The sequence below is a fragment of the Varanus komodoensis genome, unplaced genomic scaffold (assembly GCF_004798865.1).
Source record: "Varanus komodoensis strain SLA01 unplaced genomic scaffold, ASM479886v1 scaffold30, whole genome shotgun sequence".
In the NCBI taxonomy this organism is placed as follows: Eukaryota; Metazoa; Chordata; class Lepidosauria; order Squamata; family Varanidae; genus Varanus; species Varanus komodoensis.
In genome coordinates, this window is record NW_025335762.1 from 9,638,397 (window position 1) to 9,661,145 (window position 22,749).

At 40.9% G+C, this 22,749-nt stretch overlaps 1 protein-coding gene across 5 annotated transcripts in view; it reads left to right on the forward strand.

Moving 5' to 3' along the window:
- OGDH (oxoglutarate dehydrogenase) overlaps positions 1–22,749 on the forward strand; it is a 54,219-nt gene that overhangs the window by 199 nt on the left and 31,271 nt on the right. For 2 of the 5 annotated variants that reach the window (XM_044437703.1, XM_044437705.1), the window contains exons 2-5: positions 7–26; positions 7,515–7,759; positions 15,575–15,763; positions 19,494–19,584. In XM_044437703.1, the coding sequence (XP_044293638.1) occupies positions 7,538–7,759; positions 15,575–15,763; positions 19,494–19,584 (502 nt within the window). In that variant the 5' untranslated portion in view covers positions 7–26; positions 7,515–7,537. Of the gene's footprint in view, positions 1–6; positions 27–3,969; positions 4,113–7,514; positions 7,760–15,574; positions 15,764–19,493; positions 19,585–19,710; positions 19,814–22,749 lie in introns of those variants that run through there. The other 3 variants (XM_044437701.1, XM_044437704.1, XM_044437702.1) reach the window with 2 other exon arrangements.

The window sequence follows — 22,749 nt, forward strand, 5'->3', positions numbered from 1 at the left end:
CCGGAGGGACGCCGCGGCGCTGGGAGGTAACGGCCGGCGGGGCGCGCTTGGGCGGCCGGGGCCGCGGCGGGGCCTCGGCGGGGGCGGGCGAGCGCGGGGGCGCGCGGTCTCCCGGCCGCTCCATCGGCCGGGCCGGCGTGTCCTTGGCGCGGCGCTGTTGGCGACGGAGGGGAAGGGCGCGACCGACAGGCGGCGGGCGGGGGAGGCCGGGCGCCCATACGCTCCGCGGCTCGCACGTGCCCGCGGGAGGCTCGCCTGCCGGCTTCCTCCGCGGCGCCGGAACTGAGCTCGGGGCTTGCGGGGAGCTCCGTGCCGCGCCGCGCCGCCCCTCCGGCTGCGGGAGGCGGGATCCGTCCTGGCCTCTCCTAGGCCCCGGGCTCCCGCTCCGCTGCGGTCCGGGCTCCGCGGGTGGAAGGCAGGACTGGGACCCATATGTCCGCGCTGTGTCTTTCTCTAAAGGGTCTTTTTGAAAATGAAGACGAGGGTGTATTTTTCAAGCTGGTTTCAACCAGAAATGCCTTCATGCTTTGTGTTAACTTTTTCTTAGTATCATTCATGTGCTCTTTTTCTAAAAGGGCAGCGCCAACCAGACTTGCTCACACTAGCACGCTCCAGATGTCTTGCACTACTGTTCCCACAACTCCATAACCATCATAGGATTATGCCATAGGCTGGAGGATTATGGGAGTTGTAGTCCAGCACAGGTGGAGAGCGGTAGCCTGGATAGTTAGTACTTCTCTCATTTTCCCCTTGATCACGTATCCTTGTTTCTTTCTCAAAAAACAACCCGGTTGTAGGTGACTGAGCATACCGAAAGTAAAACTTATAGTATGGCAATATAGGCAGGGGAACTGCTAGATAAAATTGCAGTGAGAAGCAAGAGTTTTAAATATTTAAAGTAATTTTAAACAGTTTAAAATGCCGAGATAAAGGAAGTTTTGTTTGACATCTAAAAGAAAACAGTATGCACCAAGTATTCCTCCCTGATGTGGACATTCAAGGACTGGGCTAAAGGAGAAACCTCAGCCAAACACCCTAATTTATAGGCAGGTTGGTCTGAGCTTGTTCAGCTCTTTGGGTCCCAAATCAAAGATGAGGTCAAGAATTGGCCAAGAAGAAATTAAGCAGCTAGTGACATTCTTTGAAGTTCTTTTAGAGACTGATCCCAAGGTCACCTTTCATGGCTGAGTAAGGATTTGTTTCCTGTTTGGTCTGACATTTAAGTAAACCACAGAATTAGAAATTCTGGATTTGCTTTCTCTGTGTCTGAAAGGTTGCAATGCCCAGAGATTGGCACATGTGCACATATCCCCCCCCCCCCAGTCTAGGAAGAGATAAGCTAGCAAACCTGGCATGAAGAAGAAAATATTAAAAAGACCATTATTTTATTTGTTGAGCCATCACTGGTAATAGAGCTTGGTAAATTAAGTATGAGAAGAGCATTTTGGTAGCTTACAGTTAAAAATTCGACATAAAGACAATAGATAAAATAAGGATGGAATGTATTCGGTTCAGTCAAAGTTTAGTTTCAGTTGAAGAAGAGATAGGGATAGCAGGGTCATTGTGCCAAAGGCTTAGTAGAAAAAGGAAGCTGCCTCAAAATAGTCTTCCTCCACCCAAGCCGTGATCAGCTGAGACTTCCTGCTTTGTGGCAGTATGAATAATTAGTGTTATATTGCATCTATATCCCACATTTTGAGAGAAGCCCAAAGCAGCTTATGTAGGTCTCTACTCCATTTTCATCCCAGCAGCAACAGCCCTGTGAGGTAAGTTAGGCTGAGGGTCCATGACTGGCCCAAAGTCACCCAGTGGGCTTCATGGCTGAGCGGGGACTAGAACCTGGATTTTGTTGGATCCTAGACCAATACTCTAAACACCACATGGACTTTCAATTCAGGAGCAACTACATCTGAAAGATTGGCTACTTCCTGGAGCGATGATGATAATTACCAGTCCAATGTAGCATTTCTTCTAAGCCAACAAAATCTATATGGGAAGAGAGCAAAATTGTCAGTCTTCCTATTGTCAGTTCTGATTGGTTGGGGATACGCATGGTCATAATACACTAGAAGTTGTAAAGAATGCACAGGACTATTTTCAGTTAAGGGTTTGCTTAGCATTGCACTGCTGGCCTATTTGTGAAGTTTTCGTTGCTACATATTTTGCTAAATTTAGGAATATCTCAAGGTTCAGAATGGAACATGAAACCAATTTACAAAAGTTTGCATTGTGTCTCTGAGCCAAGGCTGCCATTATTAAATGCATTTGCAGTAGGTAGGAAGTGCTTCTGTATCATCTGGTGTTATCAACTCTACTTTATTTAGGAGGGGGTGTATATCTTCCAGGAAAAAGTACAGTCAGCTTGATTGTTTTTTAAAAATCCAATCACAGTAGTGGTATGGCTTTCATAAGATTCATCATCCTGTTGGAAGATGTTAACATGTAAGGGGTGGAAAAATATGTAGTTGGGAGAAAAGGATGGCGGTAGTCCTGGCTACAATAAATTAAAATACTAAGTCCAGAAGTACAGATATTTGTAACAAAGGTTACAATCCTATTCATATAGTGTACTAGGAGCCGTAGGATATCCAGCTATATGTGTGTGTAGCAAGCATTTATTCGTTTCTTTGAAGACATAAAAGCCAGCAGTTATTCAACTCTCTCTATTCCTAATTGGAACACATATCCTTCCTTTAAGCAGTTTTACGAATGTTAATAAATCTGTAGGACTTAATTAGACCCTGATTTTTTCAGGGAAGGAGTAGAAGGCAGATGTCCTTCTCAGGACCCTTCTCTTGCCTGTCTCACCTTTTGGGAAATTTAAGGTCACCTGAAGATGACTTTGTGGTGACAATACGGGAGATTTCTATCCAGATACATAGAAACCAAGCAAGTCACAAGGGGTGTCTCCTGGGCCATCTAGTCTGACCCCTGGCTCCAGCTGGCTCTGCTTATGACCATGTGCATGTCCACCTTACCCTTGAAACCTTCATCAGTGGGGCTTCAGCCACCTCCCATGGAACCCCATTCCATACCCTAGGAGTCCTAACCATCAGGAAGTACTTCCTGGTATACGAATTGAATCTTGGTTCCCCGAGCTTTGCTCCATTGGAATACATCCTGTCCTCCTCCACAGGGGGAAAAAAGGTCACAACTCACCTCCATGTGGCACCCCCTCACATACCTGTATGTCTGCAACAGGTCCCCTCTGAGGTGCCTCTTTTCAAGGCTGAAAAGACCCAGTTCCCTCAGTCCCTCCTCATATGGCTTCCCCTGCAAACCAACCACCATCCTAGTGGCCCTTCACTGCACTGATTCCAACCTTGCTATATCCCTCTTGTAATGATCTGCCCAGAATTGAACACAATACTCCAGCTGTGGGTGCACCAGAGTCATATAGAGAGGCAGTAATACCTCTCTTGATCTAGAAGCCATGCTTCTGTCTATGCAACCAAGGATGGTGTTTGCCCTCTTGACCACCGTGTCACATTGCTGGCTCATGTTTAGTCTGCAGCCAACCAGTACCCTGAGATTCCTTTCCCAAGTGCTGATCTCCAGCCACTTGTCCCCTGTACTTATGAAGCCCATTCCTATGCCCCAAGTGCAAGACCTTGCACTTACCCATCTTGAACAGCATCCTGTTGTCCCCTGCCCACTTCCAGACTCTCTCCAGATCCATTTGGATCTGGACTACCTGCTCCTCGGTTGTGAATCTATAGCTTCCTTTACCTATAGCTTGAAGAGATGGGGTGGACTTTTGTCAAGCAAGTTGTAAAATGGAAGAATGCCAGGGCAGTCTAAAGAAGTTAACTATTCCCATATTAGATTAATCTCACCATTCCAAAGAATTTAACTATGAAAATACTATTCAAGCTGTAATTACCAGATTGTGGTAGGGTCAATTGATTTAAATACATTGTGATGCCATGGAAAGCCCTTAATTTAAATAATTGTTTTCCAGAACAAGCATGCCTGGTAACTAGTTACAAGAACAAAGAAAACATTGTTCCACAACTAGCAGAGCATTATGCTCCCTGGGGGCATATTCCAGAACATTTGAGCCGGCAATTTATGTGCCTTTTGTGCTATAACATTTACTGAGAATCAAGAAGGTAACTGGAAATGTTATCTGACTTTCTGTACAAACCTAAGGATACCAGATCATGTATCTAAGATTCACGAGAATCATGAAATACGTCTATAATGTCAGAGGAGCTTAAAATCCTGGTTCTATAATTCATTCATTAAAAAGCAGACTTACCATAACATTTCTTTAGGATGTAAATAGTTTAACTCAATATTTTTCATAGTTGAACATGGATTTAGTTTTAAAAAAAGTTCAAAATATTTCAATGATACCAGAATTTTATAGCATTGCATCATATGTCAAAAGAGACAACTGCTTTTTAAACATCTGTTTTAATTTGCTTTTAAAATTCGAGTTTATTGGTTTGGGAGGTTTGAACTGCTGATTCTTAAAGTATTAGAAACAGCAGCAGAAATGTTCATTTTGAAGCTGTAAATTTACTGTCAATACTTACTGTTAATATTAATTAATACCTTAAAGCCAGAAAGTTATGATTTATGCTAATGGAACCAGGTTTGAAAGATGATCAGCCTTAAAGTGCTGGGTTGCACTTACATATGGTTAATAACTGGAAATACTTGATTTAGTTGAGTAAAAGAGATAAAGTGACAATCAATGCATAAGATATGTTGAGCTGCTGGATATTGAATTGACTTTCGTGGTACTTTTTATATCTCTTGCACTTGTCAAAAGTTCTGTTATTTGGTTCTTAGACTTTGTTCTTCCTCATTCTGTAGAGAAACCTTATTCTTGCTGTGTGTTGATATCTCTTGGTACAACACTGTGTGAAGTGATGTAGTATTCTTATATTTATTGGTATACTATCCCGGAAGGCAGGATAGTACTAATTGTTCTAATAGTATGCTGATAATAGTAATAGTGTTCTAGGTTAAGGGCAGAATTCAGTATTACCCATTCCTGAGCAGAATTCACCACTGATGCAGCAGGAAGTTAGTGCTTTCAAAAACAACTGGAAATGAGCCAAGACCTTTGAATCTGAAAAGGATGGGTCAGCAGAGCTGGCAGAAGGATTAGTGTTTCAGCTCACTTCTAGGTGTTGCACTAAGAACGGAGTCTTCTGATGCAACATAAAGAGTGGAGGCACAGTGGAAGTGCTGGATATGACCCCAAGCTTGTGTCAGCCACTTCATGAATTTTACTGGGAGCAGGGGCAGACTGCATTGTCTTCCACTTTAACCCTCCCATGTTTTCCTACTTATCCTTTTCAACATGTATTTTTATAGTATCTGCACAGTGCTTTTTGATTGGTAGCACTTTCATCATCTGGAAGCACTTCAGAGGTATCTTCATTTACTGAATATTGAAAGGTAGCTCACAAAGCATTCCTGCATCCCAGAGCAGGAAGAGTTCTGGTAATCCTTTCTCCTGTTTCTGTCCATATGCTGGTACCTTCTTACAAAGAAAAAGGCCTTAATCTTTCACCCCAGATGTATTCCTCCACCCTATCAGCACATGCACCATCCTTTCTCTTTTAATCCCAAAATTCACACCCTTCCTAAGATTCAACTCAGAATCTAAACTTTGTCCCCAAACACAGGTTTGTTTGTTTGTTTGTTTGTTTTTTAATAACATCTCCCACTATTCCTTTGCCTAAAACCTACCTTCTTTCAAATAAAGTTTATTTATTTATTTAAGATTAGGAAAGAGGCAGGCATTTTCAAGAGTAGTCAGCAGATTCCTCATGTCTTTGTTCCCCTTCATTCTGAGTCATCACAGGAACTGTTGAAGCATGTGTAATAGAGAAACGATATTTCACCATAATGCTGTTTAAAATAATATTCTTGATCCTCTTCTAACCATTATGTTCCATTACCTGGGCGCTCATAGCTGTGTGAAATGACTTAAATATACAGCAGAAAGTGATTAGGAAGCTCTACTGTTGCTAAACTAAACTAGGGCATGAGTATAATTAATTCGGGTGAATTATACAGTTATAATTGATTTTAAAGGAGGGAGGAAGCACTGGTAATAAAGTTTTCCAATGCTTCCTAACTAGGAATGGAAAAATGGGTAAAGTCTCTCTAATAGGTCTGTATAATTGAGGAGGTGGGTTGTTTTATCTGGTAAGGCTTCCAGTAACAACATGCTGTACAGTATTTTCTCATTCCTCAGCTTCATATTAGATTGATAAAGAATCCAGACTACAATTGTATAGGAAGTAAGAATTTTAGTTTGGAGTCTGCATATTACTTGCTTGGTCCTGATGTTCTTCCAGTATTGTATGTAAGAATTAACAACCTCTTAGCACCAAGTTTTTCAGTCTATAAACTTAAGAGAATGCACTATATTCACTAATTCATGCACTAGTTTACTGTATAAAATAGCTTGATTCATGATGACATTCTTTAAATATCTCATTGGCTGATGGTATAAATTTTAAAATAACTAAATAAAAATTGCCTTGCATTATGTGACCTAAGAAAGTTGCTTGCTGACTTATAAGCTATTAGTGTTAATCCACTCTGGGACCAGCAAAGTGCAATTCTTAAGGGAAAAAATCAGAATTAATGTGTGTGCAACTTGGGTTAGTTTAACGCTTTCTATCTTTTAGAAAACTGACCACTAGAAAATGCAGGATCAAGAGAAGAGCTGGGGTTTTAAAGAAGTAACTAGTGAAATGCAGTCCTGTCTATGCCAGACCTCACCATTCCTGGATATTCTTTTAATCAAACTTTTTAGTGCACTTGGACTCCCATAGCTGTAACTGGATCTCCCAAGTTATGACATAGGCCTCGTTCACATGTCCCAACAACTCAGCATTATTATTTTTTTATCCAGTGATCTCATTCACACAGCCAAGTTGCTCTCTATGCTCCTTCTGCCTGTTGGAGAGTTAAGCAATCCAAGAAGAAATAGATTCATAATATTTTGAGGGGAAAATCTGGATTGATTATTGTAGTAAAAATTGGATGAAGGGAGGTCAGCAGCCTGTGGAAAATACAGTGTATGTTTTCTGCATAGAAGATTTTCACCAACCTTTAGAACCTGCTATTTTCAATTAAAAGATAGCAGGGATGGTCACTCACCAGCATCTTCCTTTCTTTCCGCCAATCAGTCGATCAGTGCTTCGATTCACTATTGAAATGCAACAGAGATTTACATTCATCAAAATATCTATGCTATATCTTAGCTATTGATCTAAAAGATTGATATACTGGCCTTCAATAGATCTTCCAGAGTTTTTTTTTTACAAAAAGAGCTATCACTGTAACTGGCCTTTTTACTCCACCTGCAACAAGTAGTTTGCTTCACTTTGATACTGGTGTATAAAGTGAACATTGAAGTAACAACTATGAAACTTTAGTACAGATATTGAAACTGATAGTGAAGTCAGAAACATTTTATTATGTTTGCAACATGTTCATCTTTTCATCAGGTGCTAAATCATTCCTTCTTCTCTCAACAGGAACCTGTCACTACAGAACAAAGATGTTTCATTTAAGGACTTGTGCTACTAAATTGAGGCCATTAACAGCCTCACAGACTGTTAAGACAATTTCTCAAAACAAGCCAGCAGCACCAAGGACGTTTCAACAAATCAGGTGCTACAGTGCGCCTGTTGCTGCTGAGCCATTTTTGAGTGGGACTAGTTCAAACTATGTGGAGGAAATGTACTATGCTTGGCTGGAAAATCCCAAAAGTGTACATAAGGTAAGGAGCAGCGTCCCTAGAGCAAAGTGTTGTCTTCCGCATTTTGGCGCTCATGTCTTAGTCCCTTCACTTTTCAGGTAAGTGCAGTTTCTCAGACCAGGGACTCAAGCTTGAAGATGATCTTGGAATCCCTATGAATTCTGAGGAAACTAAAGGCATTTGTCTGACAAAGAACAACACTGATGAGAAAGTCAGCGCTGGAATGAAGTTAACAAGTTAATGGCTACCTTTCATGCTGAGGAATTATCTTCATGGCTTCGGTCCCAGATACAAAGAAGGATGAGCTGCTTTCCTTGCATTTTCTACTTAAAAAATCGCTACACTGCTGTTTTCCTTTGAAAGTAATAGAGATGGGTCTCCTCCTAGATAGGAGAAAGGCATTAAGATTGGTCCTGTGTATATTTTGTAAATACAAACCATACTCAAGGTCTAGCGCAAAACACACCATTGAGGTGATTACTTAAACTGTTTGAAGTAACTGTTTCTGTACTCCATGAGCGTATTAGAGAGGCTAAACTGCAAGTCACACTCATAGCCAGTCCAGGTTTTTTGGTGGTTTGCATGCAAGCTAAGAAATACAGGCCCCATTTCTGCTAGCACCGTGTAAGAAAAATACTGTGCCTTGGACTTGAGTTCTGTCAGTTAAACATATCCATGGGAAAGTATCTGTTTGACACAGAGCATGGCCTATTTCAGCACAATCAGACTGTCCTGGTCATTTTTGTGTGTTCTGAACTTTGAGCTACTGTGATTTCACAGCTCAGATTGCAACACTGTATAGGACCTCTGAATCTTTCTGCATGAAAGTCGTCCCCAACTCTTAAGATAAGTTGGAATGAAAGCCAGGTGATTGGTTTGAAGGTCAGAGAATGCTGGCATAAAAACTAGATCTGCTGGCTCACTGTTGGAACTAGCTAGAGCTGGACAGAGTTACCAAGGCAGTGACATAGCGTTGTTCAGTAAAATGTAGGTTTGGTCCAAGGCCAATTTTGAAATAGTTCAAGGACAAGTGCTCAATCAACTTTAATGGTATTCGAGTACTATTTTAATGAAAAGGCAGGATATAAATTAATTAAATATCTAGACTTTGGAAGTGAGATGGTGAATATTACACAAGGCTTGAAGATAGCTCAGAACAAATCAAAACGCGTCTATAATTTACATCACTTTTGATAACTGTCCAGCCAAACTCTTAAAAGTACACCACGTTGTACAATAAGGTAACCACAGTAAACTAAAGCTCTTAAGGCAGCACTAAACGTTACCACCGATGCAGGAAACTCTAACAAGAGTGGTACACAAGCATGTAAAACATGAACAGAATGCATGTGTATTGTAAACATGGAGGTGACTGTGTCTGGGAAACCAGTGCTTGTGCTTTGCTTCTGGCATGATTGCTACAGAAAACCTTAGCAACAGTACATAATGTGGTGCACTGTTCTTAATTGCAAATTTCATTTAAAGCATTGTGCACAAGGGAAATGGTGTTTGTTCTTGAAGGTTGTATCTGAACTCCCAACATTAATATTCAAATATTTCTGGTACTAACAAGACTATCATTCTTCAGTTAATGCCAAGAATGTTGCTTAGTCTGGCGTGTGCTACAGTGTTGGGTCTGTACCTTTCAGATGTTGCTGTAAGATAAAGTAATTTATCTTTATTAAATACCTTGAACTATTTTCTTCCATGTGGATGCAAATGAAAAACAGACAAGTGTTTGCTGATGAACATAAGCATTGTCCAGTAGCACTTACCATAACTGCGCAGACAAAAATGTACTGTTTGGACTACTGCCCTTTATTTCCTAATGCATCCCTGCCCTGTGCCCTCTCCTCTGCATTCTTCACCACCAGGTGAAGAATGGTGGTGTTCCTGGACAACAGCACCCTTCCTCCTTGCTTTATGGGATGCTTTGCATCATACCACAGCTGAAACCCCGTATTTTCAATTAACATTGAAAATCTCTTGTTTTCCTACCCCAAATAATTTTAATATATAATCTTATATACCCACTAATATCCTTATCTCTCATTTACAAATAAGCTCTCATTTACCAGTTTTTTTCAACTATCAGTCCTGAAAGAAAAAATTAGCATAAAAAACAATCTTGGTAAAGCCTTGATCACTATATATACGTATTTATTAGTATTCATTTTTTTAGTGCAACCTCAAGCAAGAGTTTTACAGGCCTTGTTTGCAAAGTTTCAGGTAGTGTCATACTATCCAAATTCAAAGTTGGCTAAGGGCATGATCCTAAAGCTCTGGGAGTAAACCCCCAAACTCAGAGGCCTATGGTCATCCTGCAAAGAGCAAGAGTAGCAGAAGTTATTTTTACCTCCCCAACCTGCCTTTTCTGCTGGATGGGATTTTCTGTCTCAGAGGTGGATACATGGGGAAGGAGAGGATAGCTTGGTCTCTCTAATCTCTTCCCTTTCCCACCAACCCACATGTCCCTTTCTTTAAAGCCACTTTCCCAAATTTCAGTCAGAGCTCTGATTCACAGTTCCAAGGTCAAAATGCTATCTCTGACCTCAGTGCTGGGAATCTGAATTATTTTATGGTCCCTCCCTGTATCAGCTGTCTGAAGGGTTATAGAATTACCTCCCTAAACTGAAGTCCAATGCACCATTGCCTGGAAGCAAGCCCCATTGAATTCAAAGGGATTTCTGAACAGGGCACATGCACACACAAAGGATTGTGAAACAAGTGACTGACTTGCCATCTCTTCTTATCGGGGTTGGTACAAACCCCATGAACAGGTTATAATTACAAACCATCAGTGGTGTTTGTCTCCTTTGGCAGAAGAAACTTTGTAGTGTAGTTAAAGAGTTGGGTCTTTTAAAAATTAGCACTGCAGCATACGGTTATTGACTATTCTGGACCCATTAATCATAAATGTTATTGGCATTGTGGTCAGTCACTTGTAACTAGAGGACTTTCTTACGGCTTCTCAGGCATGGTCAAATTTGCATGGAATTCAGTCATAATTGCTTTCTAAATCCATTTGCTGAAGAAGTTCCAGGAAGAAAAATAGAACATTGACACTGTGGACCTTCCCATTCACTATATGGAGATACTCTCAAGAAATGTGTATCTGCACAGTAACCCCTGCTTTTGCTTGATTCAGCAGTACTTAGCAGCTATACTTTTAATAGTAATTTTTATTACTACGGGGGTATACAAGATCCATCTTGACCAAACAGGCCAAAGAGTTTTTGCAAATTGTATGTGCCTTTTGTTCTTGAAAGCCAGCTAATGTCTAGGGAAAACTTCTGTATCATATTTATTCTGTTTTGCAAACATCTTGGTAACCTCCTTTGTCCATGGAATGACATGAAAAGGAAAGGGATGCACATTATTGTCAGTTCAATTTATTAGACAGTCTCAAGAAATACTGTGCTTCTGTGTTGGGATGAGCTTAGTATGAAAGCTACATTTCAACATTGTTTTAATAGTCTGGAAAGGCTAAAAACCTTATCTAAACTTTTAGAGTGGTGATCATTTAACAGTTGTGTGAGTTGGAAAATGTCACCGTGCTCATACTTGAATTAAATAGAGCAAAGGTCATGTACTGACTTTCATTTGCTCTGGTATATTTTTAAATACCAGATAACGTCCCTTAACAGCAGAAGTGCTTTTGAATTGCCATATCAATCATACGTTTGAATAATATGGGACAGTCCAGAACTATACAAAGTCAAGATAGCAGGAATAACCTGTTCTAGATGGGGTTGTACTCTCCTTGAAGGAGCAAGTTCTTAGCTTGAGGCTGCGCCCTGAGCCGTCTTCGTCACTTGATGCCCAGGTGGCTTCAATGGCTTAGAGTGCCTTCTAGCTGAACCCCTACCTGGACAGAAACTGTCTGCTATCTGATGGAGCTGCCCTTGGATACTGTTCAGAAGCTGCAGCTTGTGTACAATGTGACAGCCAGAGTAATAAAAGGGATCAGATGGCCTGATCACATGAGACTACTTCTGGCCTGCTTGCACTGGCTACCTATATACTTCTGGGCCCAATTCAAGGTACTGTTTTTGACCTATAAAGCCCTACATGGCTTGGGACCATGATACCTGATGGAATGCCTCTCCTGACCTTTATCTTCCCAGATACTATTATCAGTGTGGGACCTTTCTCTGATTGCCACTTCTGAGGGAGGCTCAGATGGTGGCAACAAGGAGAAGAGCCTTTTCAGTGGTGGTCCCCCAGTTATGGAACGAGTGTCCCACTGAGACCCTCCTGACACCAACTTTACTATCTTTTTGCTGCCTGGTAAAGACCATTCTCTACTGAAGGGCGTTTAATTAGTTACTGGGCCTGCTGGTTGTTAAACAAGGTTTAACAGGATTTTCTCAGGGTTTTATTTTTTGGTTTTATATTGTTTTAAATCTTGTATTGGTATTTTTAATGATGTTTTAATATGTTTTAATTGGTATATTTTATACTGCTTTTTAAATATTCTGTCATGAACCACCCAGAGAGCTTCTGCTGTTGGACAGTATAGAATTAAATAAGTGATCTGGATCTCTTATCCTTCAAATGTCACTGTAGTGACTGAACGTTATTTTCTGTGACATGGCATTCTGCTTGCTTTAGAAACCTACTGTTTAAGCACTGCTGGGACCATGAAACCATCATGCTGGAAAAGTCTGTACTAGGTTGAATAATGTAAGCTTGGCTGCAGCTTTCATATTGCTATATTTTATTCTTAAATTTGTTTAAAAGCCATCCATTAGCAACATGCTCTCAGGGTGGCTGTTACAATATAAAATCAACAAATAATAGTAATACAATAAATTATAATAAAAGCACAATAAAATAATCAACTAAAATAAAACATACATTAATATAATTAAAAAGCCATGCACTGATATAAATAGTCTGCTTGGTGCCAAATCTGCTCTGGAAAAGGTAAGTTTTTGCCAGGCGCTTGAAACGCAATAAGACAGGCACCTGGCAAATCTCCGGTGGTGGAGTGCCACCACAGAAAAGGCCCTCCTCCTCGCGGCTTCCACCCTTAACCTCCCTGAAGAGAGGAACTTGTAGGAGGGCCCAGTCAAAGATCTTAGACAACAGGCAGACAACAGGTGCTTCATAAGATACAGTGGTCCCAAGCCATTTAGGGCTTTGCATGTCATAGTTAAAAACCTTGAATTGGCCCAGACAGGAACAAGGAGTCATTGCAGCCGATGGAGGACAGGTGTAATGTGTTCATAAGAACTGGTCCTCATCAGCCGCCACACTGCCCTTCTTCTGGATCCTTTGAAGAGTCCAGACCACCTTTCAAGGGAAGTAACAAGTATAGTGCCTTGCAGTGGTCCGGTCTAGAGGCTGCCAGTGCATGAATGACTGTGGTAAGACTACCTTCATCCAGGTAGGAGCACAGTGGGTAAATCAGCCCAACCCAGCAAGCCACTCCAGAAGGATATCATAGTCAGTGTATCAAAAGCTGCTGGGAGGTCCAGAAGAATCCACTGGATTGTACTCCCCCGTCTCTTTCCTGGCAAAGATTATCCCACAGGGCAACCAAGGTAGTCTTGGTCCCAAAACCAGGCCCGAAACCTGATTGAAATGAGTCAAGATAATCCATTTCCTCCAAGAAGTCCTGAAGTTGCCTGGCAATCACCTGTTTGATCACCTGTCCAGGAAGGGGACATTGACTATTGGTCTATAATTATGTCACCCGGATCTAGATTGGCTTTTGGTTTGTTTGTTTGTTTGTTTCAGGAGTGATGTAACCATGGGCATTTTTAAGGCAGCTGGCATTCTTAGGCATAACGCTCACCTCCTCTTGGGGAGGTATTTATGGACTTGATTAAGCAACGTGTCCGCATCATTGGGCTGCAAAGACAGAAACTCACCCAGCAACGATGAACTGGATGGTGCACTGGCACCTCCAAAGGCAGTACTGCAGTAACTGCAGCATCCAAGTCAAAGCAGATCTGAGCAATTTTGTCCTCAAAATGGAGAGCAAACTTGTCGCAGTGGGTTGCTCCACACTGGTTGGCATTCCAAGGATGCAATGCAGGCAGTATAAAAGAACTACTTATTGCTAAAATAACTGATTGGCATTTATTGATGCTTGTCCTTTAAATCAAGGAAGGCAAATTGTTAGGGGACTAACAAGGAGGTTATTGGAGAGATGTTGGAGAACTATATACTCTTTGTGCTGTGGATCATGAACAGAAGTAAACAAACATTACTTACCAGATACTGCATTTCATGCTTGTCTGTTAAGAAACATGTCAGAATAGAGGCTAAAGATATTACATTATGACTGTTCTGAGACCTCCTCTTGGAGCTTGGCAAATGAAGTACAATCTATCCCTGCCAAAGCTGCCAGAAGTCAGTTGTTGTTGTTTTTAAAAATGCCTGTAGCCAGAAACCAGTGAGTTACTTCGCATGAGTCTGGGTCTTGAGGTGAGTGGAAGTTTATACATTTCCCCTTCAATAGCAGGCCCTTGTGTCATCACAGACTGCTCATGAAACTTGTCCTGATTTCAAGAAAGATTTCCTATCTGGGCTGGCAAGGCCTGTTCAGGAAGCTCATCCAGCTCTCCACAGGATCCATAGAACTAGTCATATAGTGCTTTGTTATCAACACCTTTTTGTTTCCTGAGATGCGTGAATGACTATGAATGTAACCAGTTCTTTATGCTGTACTTAAGACTAGCATCCTTTGTGACTCTCATGCAGGATGATCCCTGTGCCTATCAGTTCAGAAGCAAAACAGGAGATTAGTTTTTGCACATTCAGGCTGCTTGCCTGATAAGAGAGGGTTGGGTGGAAGAAGGGTGGAGCTGGTTCTGGCTGCAAGTTTGCGTAATGGGGTAATGATACAGGTTTCTAATTGCCCCAACACACACTTCACAGTGAATTAAGTCCATCTGGATTTTTAGGTCATGAAAATAGGCGGCAATAGCCAGCACTCTGATCCTTGATGAATTTCTATGCCACATTTTAAAGGTACTGATTGCCATTGACCATTTACTCACGAGGTCAGATTCACAACATACAACAGAATGGGTAGGACAGCACATGAAATTGTGGATCGCTAACCTCTAATGGCTCCTGTCGGGCTCTGTACCCTTCCTGAATTTTATTTCATAACATTTTGTCTAATTTAGAAAAATAGCTGGAAGGCCAGCTTGCTGAAAACCAAAGTGTTGCCCTCTAGAACCAACTTTATTTAGGTACAAAAGATCCTCATCTCTCTCTTGTAATTAGTTTCTTGGGCAAGTAACTTTTCTTGGGCAAGTACCTTTTCTTTATTATCACCGGTTTGCCTTTGAGTGTTTTGTGACTCACCACAGCCACAACAGCAGCCATTTACAACTGGCAAGCCTCCATAAGAGCTCTCACAGCCATTTTGTGAGAGCACCCACAACACTGTCAACATTCAAAATATGCTAGTGCACCGAGCCAAAAGTCTGGGTCTAACATTTTCCATGCAATTAAACTGCTCTGAGGAGCCTTTTGAAACTGCTCTCAAACTTTTTCTTGTGGATGCATGTGATAAAGTTAACTTCAGGATTAAGGTGGCTAACATTATAGTTTAGATGTGAGTCTCTAATAAAGTGAGATTTAATTAAACGCTGAATAAACTGTATGTGGGAGACTTAGTGTTTCCTAAGTGGCAACAGTTCAGACAGTGTCAAATATTTATTCGCATGTAACAACAACCCATCATTTTAAAAACTGATGGACTGTTTTGCCTGAATGTGATACATTGACTTTGGGGCTAAAAACTCAGTCAGCTTGGTGCATGTTAAACTGTTTGAAGATGTTATCCCCTAAAATGAACTTTTTTTCCTTTAGTCATGGGACATATTCTTTCGCAATGCCAATGCTGGAGCCGCTCCAGGTACTGCTTACCAAAGCCCCCCTCCATTAACTACCAGCCTATCAACACTGACCCACGCACAGTCTCTGGTTCAAGCACAGCCAAATGTAGATAAACTGGTGGAAGATCATCTTGCAGTCCAGTCTCTTATTAGGGCATATCAGGTAAGGAGGTTATTCTACTTTTCTTCTCTTGACAAATGTGAGCATGTAACATTCATTTTTTTCCATTGCAAGTCTAGAGAGAGATCCTGACTTAGTTTTCTGCTTCAAAATAAGTCTATATCAACAGATCAAGATTTCGGAATTGATATGACTTAAGGGAAGCAAATTCCAGCATCTATGAGTGAATAGCCTAGACTTCATATTTGCTGTTACGTCACTTCATAGGTCAAAATGAGTTGTGTATGATAAACTGAGAGCCATCGCTAGGGCCAGATCTACCCCTAACCTCATGAAGTTCTCATCATGGTGCTGCTGCATCCACACCCCACATTTCTCCTTGTGGTGCACACAGTTTTTGTGCAGTTCTCCTGCATCACATACATGCTCCCTGGCGGTGTAAGTGGGTGTGAATAGCTTGGCGCCTGCCATTTGAGCACTGGAAGAGCAGTTGGAAAGGGCATGTGTGCAGGGCAATGGCCATTTGCAGTTCTTTGGCTTTGGTGTGTGTTTTTACCTCACTCAGATGTGTGCAGGTGTGAAAGCAGGAGAACAAAGCACTGTTTTGTTTTGTTTTTTTAAAGAACAAAAAATGATAGCTCCTTCTGCTCCCCCCCCCCCCCCCCGGTGCAAAATCATGGGGAAAGAGAAAGGATGCTGCTGCTTGTTCCCGCCCTCCCAGCTTCTCGGGATGAAACCAGTGAGCCCAGCTGCAGTCCCCTGTGCTGCACTTCCCACCAGTTAGCGACACGGAAGCCTCTAATTTATTTGTGAATAAAGCAATTGAAGATAATATCATTTACATCTAAGTAAACATGCATTTCAGCTGGTTGTTTCTTGAGCAAGAAGACAAAGCAGTCGGAAAGGCTTGGAGAGAGACTTTATCATTGTCCCAAAGAGAGGGGAGGGGCATTTGAGGGTCAGAGGCAGGCATTGCGGGGTGAGGGAGGCAGGGGTAAAACTGGAAGGATCTCTGAGTTGCGGCTGAGCCCTGATAAGAAGCTTCCTCTTCCACCCCGCACCTCAGAAAGAAGGCAAGAACAGTGCCAGGTGAGCACATACATGATGGTATACAGCACAGCTGAAGTGCAAGGAGGAGAAGAGTAAGAACAAAGCCAGTCATGAGCAAAGCCGCTCCAGGAGAGGGATGACAACATAGAGATAGAAAGCAAGCAGTGTCATGTGCCACAGGCATGACATAGTTGATACAGTACAGCAATAAAAGCTTGGTGTAGCTCCAGCCCAAGCCTCAGTACACGGGTGAATGGGCAGAGTGCCTAAATACCAACACTTAAACTAGACAGCTAGAAAATACTATGTAATTAACTAGGCAGAAATGGAGACAAGGGTATAAAGAGCCAGTAGGATTCTTTATGATAAGCCATAGTTGGTATATGATCTCAGAAGTGGGAAGAAAGACATTTCTGCACTCGCCCAACAGCCTGAGAACTAATGACCACTCCAAGTCTGTTTCCTTTATTTTCAAGGAGAATTCTATCACATAAATTAGTTAGCCTGTGGCTACTGAAGCAAGAGTGGCCCCCCTACAGTGACTATAAAACCAGTAACTGCTGAAAGTTGATGTGCAACAGCCAGCTGCTGAGTTTTTAGCTGCAAAAGAATACCAGTTTTTTGGTGGTAGTTTATGGAATGCTGAGAATGGGAGAGAATTCTAAATTGTTTCTAAGCATCTTAGAACATTTGGAATAAGATAGACTTTAAATCTTAATCGTTATGTCAACATCTTACTGCACTCAGCATTTTGCAAGTATTTAGAAACAGAAACAGAATGAGTCAGAAGGGGTCTCCTAGACCATCTAGTCTGACCCTGGCTTCAGCCTGTTCTGTTCATTACATTCCTACCGTGTGAATTTCCAGCCTATCCTTGAACACCCTCACTGATGGAGCTTCAACCACCTCCTTTAGAAGCCCATTCCATTTCTCCTGAAAGGCTCATCAGGCATATTAATCAACTGTCTAATGTTTTTAAAAGCAAATGAAATGTGTAAGGCTCATAGAATAATAGAGTTGGAAGGGGCCATGAAGGCCATAGGGTCCAATCCCCTGCCCTTGCAGGACACCAAGTTACACCATCCCACCCAGATGACTGGCCAGTTTCTTTTTGAATGACTCTAGTGTGGGAGAGCCTTCATTCCCACTCCCATATGCAATATTGGGTATGATAATCCCAATTTACCTTATAGGTTTCTTCTGTAATTAGAACTCAGTAATGCATATGAACCATTTGAACCTCTTTGTGTTTATGGACCGTTATTGATGTAATTTGCTGCCTGTAAGAAGTCTTCATTAATATTTAAGTTACTTGAATTTCAAGCATTTTAAGAAAAATCCCAGTGTTTTAGCTTTAGGCAGTGTTCAAAAAACACTTGTTGCAGTAGCAACACAAATTTAGCCAACCTGGTCAATATAGCATTTGTCCAAAACTGAAATTATATTGTTTTGCAAAAATATACACCACAAGTATCAGCTTGACAAATTAAATACCCACTTGGCCAGTTTTCAGGAAAAAAAGTTGTTTTATATAGTAAAAGGCACTTGTGTACAACTGCAGCATCCAGGTAACACTGCTCTCAGACTGGAGACTCGAGATCTGCAATATACTGGAACTAGGTCAAAAGACCTTTGACAGACTCTTCTCTAAGAGGCTTATCTGAAGGTTGTTGTCGTTTATGAAGAACGTCTTGCAACAAATAATTATAGGCTATATAATAGCTATTGTATTATATACTTGGTAAAACTTTTTCTTTAACACCTATAGTATTCAGGTCCAGTATACTTACTGCATGCTTACTGACATGCCTAAAAAGAATATGTTGGTAAAAAAAAAGTGTTTAAAAATTAGTTTGTGTTTCAGGGGGTTTTACCCTTTGAGGCAACTTTCCCCTAATACAGTCCTTTATTTTGGCTTTTCTGTATCTCAAGATTCATGTTCAACAAACAACTTGATATGGCCAAAATTAAAGATACAAGCAAAAGGAAGAACTTACCAAGAAGGAAGCTTGTTGTTTCAAAGGAAGATGAAAAATTAAAAATAATTTACTCTATTGGTGCTTGCACTAACAGAGGTTTTTAAACTAATAATGCAAACATTCAGGGAAATAGAAAAAATACTGTAATGTTTATCTCAACAGATACTTCCAGATAGATCATCATCGTATCTTAACTAGGTATGTCTAACCCATACTGGAATGAGGGAACTTGTACATCTGAACAAACAAATGCCAGTTCTTCATGCAAGATTTTATTCCATGAGTTTGTAATTCAGATTCTCATCTAATATATAGAATAAAACCCAGTCATCTCTGGATGTAATCCCAAACATCTGAATCAATGAAACACAAAAAACCCATCTCCCACAAAGGAGTCTGAGCTCAAACTTAAATAGAACAATATTCTTCTCCATATAGTTGGTCTTCTGGCAATACGTGTACAAAAAGTAGCTACCTGTGAATGGATATATGAGCCACCAAAATGCTCTTTGTTTGTGTCCTTGCCACTTTTGAAATCAATATGTTTATGATGACTCCCAAGAGCTTGTACTCTCATGTATTTTATTCTATTGTGTTTAAAAAGTTGTTAATGTCTGTGGTGTAAAATGAATTCAGTATTTAAATTTGGTCAATATAAATTTTATTCCATGGCCTTGCAGAAAGACTGCAATGTGAAAGATGATCTTGAAGCAACTTTGTGACTAATTTTGTTGTTTTTCTAGGTCAGGGGTCACCACATTGCCAAGCTTGATCCTCTCGGCATTAGTTGTGTAAATTTTGATGATTCGGCAGTAACTGATTCTCCAAACGTCGGTGAGAATTACTCTGCAAATTAATTCTAATGTAATTTTAATTTTTATACCCTTTTCCTTTCCACCCCTCTCCCCTCATCCCTCTTTTGGTATCCATTTTCCTTTTCATCCCTGGCCCATTTCATAGATTCGAGGGCATCATGTAGCACAGCTCGACCCACTGGGCATCTTGGATGCTGATCTGGACTCTTCCGTTCCAGCCGATATTATCACTTCCACAGACAAACTGGGTGAGGGCTTGAAGAGCAGTTAGTGCCGCATTGCTTGAGCTCCTCTCTCACTTTCACAGCTTCTAGATAGATTGCTTCACTAAGTCTGAAGGGAAAGGTCTTAAGTTTCCTTCATAATGATCACTTTTTAAAAATTAAATGGCAGCAGAGATTATCTGTCCCTTGTCACCTACATTGTAGCCACAAGCAATTACATACATAGTACAAGCCAGCTAGCTTTCTACTTGTAGTTGTTCTTGTTAATTTGAGTGTGGTTATAAATGGCTCTAATTAGTCTAGCAGTGCAAACTATTTGCCTGTCTGAGAAAATAAGGAATATTTTGGGGTCATGTATAGCTTGGGCATTCTTCCTTGCCTTTAGCATCCTTTGACCCCAAGTCCAGTAGGGCTCTTGCTTGGAGAACTGGTACTTGTTCCACTGGCTTGGAGCTCTGTTTGATGTGACTGTGAAGGGAACAGAGGTGGATGATAATTTTTCAGAGGCCTCCAGACAAGTTTCATGATGGCATTTCCTCACTCAGTTCAGTTGTAACCCTTAGGATTATAGGACAAGCTACATAGCTAAGTAGAGCTGAACATTTGGTTTTGACTCTAACCAATGGCTCTGTCAGTGATCATAACAAGGAAGCTTTGGAATGCATTCCCACGTCTAATAGAGTCTGAAATTATGGGGACCTTGGCTGCAAGGTGCATGTATGTTTAGATGAGGATGTGTGAACTGATCAGTATTCAAAATTTGGTTTTCCAATACAACCCAATCTGCTGTTTAATTCTTGATCAATATAGTGTATTGACACTTTTTCAAGAGTAGTACAGGTTATGGTGGCTGAGCTCTATTGATTGCTGGTGCTTTTCACAGGTTAATCAACCTGGTTCCGCAAGCGCTGCTTCTAAGTAGCATGCTTCTAACTTAGAATAGAACAATAATGACCACTAACCCCTCTCAAGATTGAAATGTGATTGGAATATTTGTGCATGTAAATTACTTTATCGTTAAGACATTGTGAACTGATATGATCATTGAAGTTGGTGAAATAAAAGGCATCCAAGGGAGAAAATAAAATAACTGATTAAAATGAAAGAGAATGTGTGCAATGCAGTTCACTCAGCTAAATGATAATCTTTGACTAGCAATTGTTATTCTGAGTTGTTTCCCCTCTATATCAGGCATCTGTTCATGTAGGGGTGTCAACCATGAGGTTAAGGGACTCTTATGTGGCCCTTTAGGGATACCCAATATACCCTGTTGTATTCCTTCTGCATTCCTCACGAACTAGTGATCCATCTTCAACAAGCATGCCAAGTGTGAGACAATCAGCACAGAGCAGTGTATTGGTGTGGTAGTGATGAGTTCAGAAGGAGTGGACATTTTGGTGAGAAAGCCATAAATGTAGCTCCTCTAGGGTAGAGAATTTACCTCCACAGCCCATTTTACTTTGTCCCTGCAAGAGGGTAATTGTATTACTCTTTGTAATGTACCAGTAATACTACACTAGCAAGGATTTAGTTGAACTAAAGTTATCCTGTATTCATTCCTTATCAGTTTTTATATATGTGACTTCTACATTTTTAATTAACATAGCTGCCTGTGCTTTTGCTGCCCACTTTAGATAACTCCTTCTGACCAAATATTTTCAAATTTTAAAAATAAGTCTTGGGACTAAATAATGATACTTGGTGTTTCCATTATTTATTAGTGCCCACTTTTAGTTCTTCCTGTATGTGGTATCTAACCCAATATTACTGGGGTCTTCGAACAGTACTTGGAGTGTGTTCTAATATGTGCCACTGCTGGCAACGGACAGTAGAAAGTCAGTTTGAAAGGTGAGGTATTAGAGCACTGCAGTGGCTCATTTTGCCATAAAACTGTGGCACAGAATGTGGCATGTTATTTATGATGTAGCAGTGCCTATTTGTTGTGGAATAATGGATGTGTGTCCTCTGCATCACCTAATAAACAAACTAGAAATTCTAAGGTGACTGTGACACTAAGGTGACTGTGACTCTGGGGTTTTTCAAGGCTGAATTCTGTAACCTGAATAAATTGTGCACATTAAAAGTGCATAACTACAAAATGTGCCAATATGTGCATAATTTTATTTTCTTAATCATAGGAAAGAGAAGCAGTACAGGCTAATCTTGACCATCTTCTCTTTTTCCTCCTTTTCCCCTTATAAGATTTCAGCAGGTGTTGGCTATGCACTCCCAAACTTGCTTTCACTGATACACATGCTGGAAAATTAATTTTAAACTCTGACATTCTCAGAAACTTGAAACTATATGAATAGATGACCCATCCTGGAGAACACGGAGCTACCTGGTACCATGTCAGACTATTTATCAGCCTAGTACAGTGTGCAACTGATGGTAGCTCTTCAGACCCCATCACTTGCTACCCAATCCTTTTAAGTGGAAACAGCAATTAAACCTTGGACCTTCTGGGTACCAAGTGTGTGCTGTGCCTGAAAACTAGGTTCCACCCCCTTTGCCAAACAATAATTGAATATGTAGTTAGTATGGCTTTAACTTTAATAAGCAGACTTAAAAATTGCTGTTTTGAGTATGGGTTGTGTGATATGTCAGCAGGATTTTGCTAAATCCATATTGCGACAGAGCTTTAGTTTAGAAAATGTTTTCTAAACATTTTAGGATAATTAGGTGTGATTGAAAGTTCTGAATCTGTCGTAGAAAATGTACACAGAATAATGGATATATACAATTGGAACAAGCCATTTAGGTCATTAAATCCTAAAACGGTCCAGAATACAGAATAGAATGGCCAGGCTGCTGACGAGGACCAGTCGTTATTCTCACATAACTCCAGTCCTCTACCAGCTCCACTGACTTCCAGTTGAAACATAGAAACATAGAAAACAGAGCGAGTCAGAAGGGGTCTCCCGGGCCATCTAGCTTGACCTCCGGCACCAGCCGGCTCT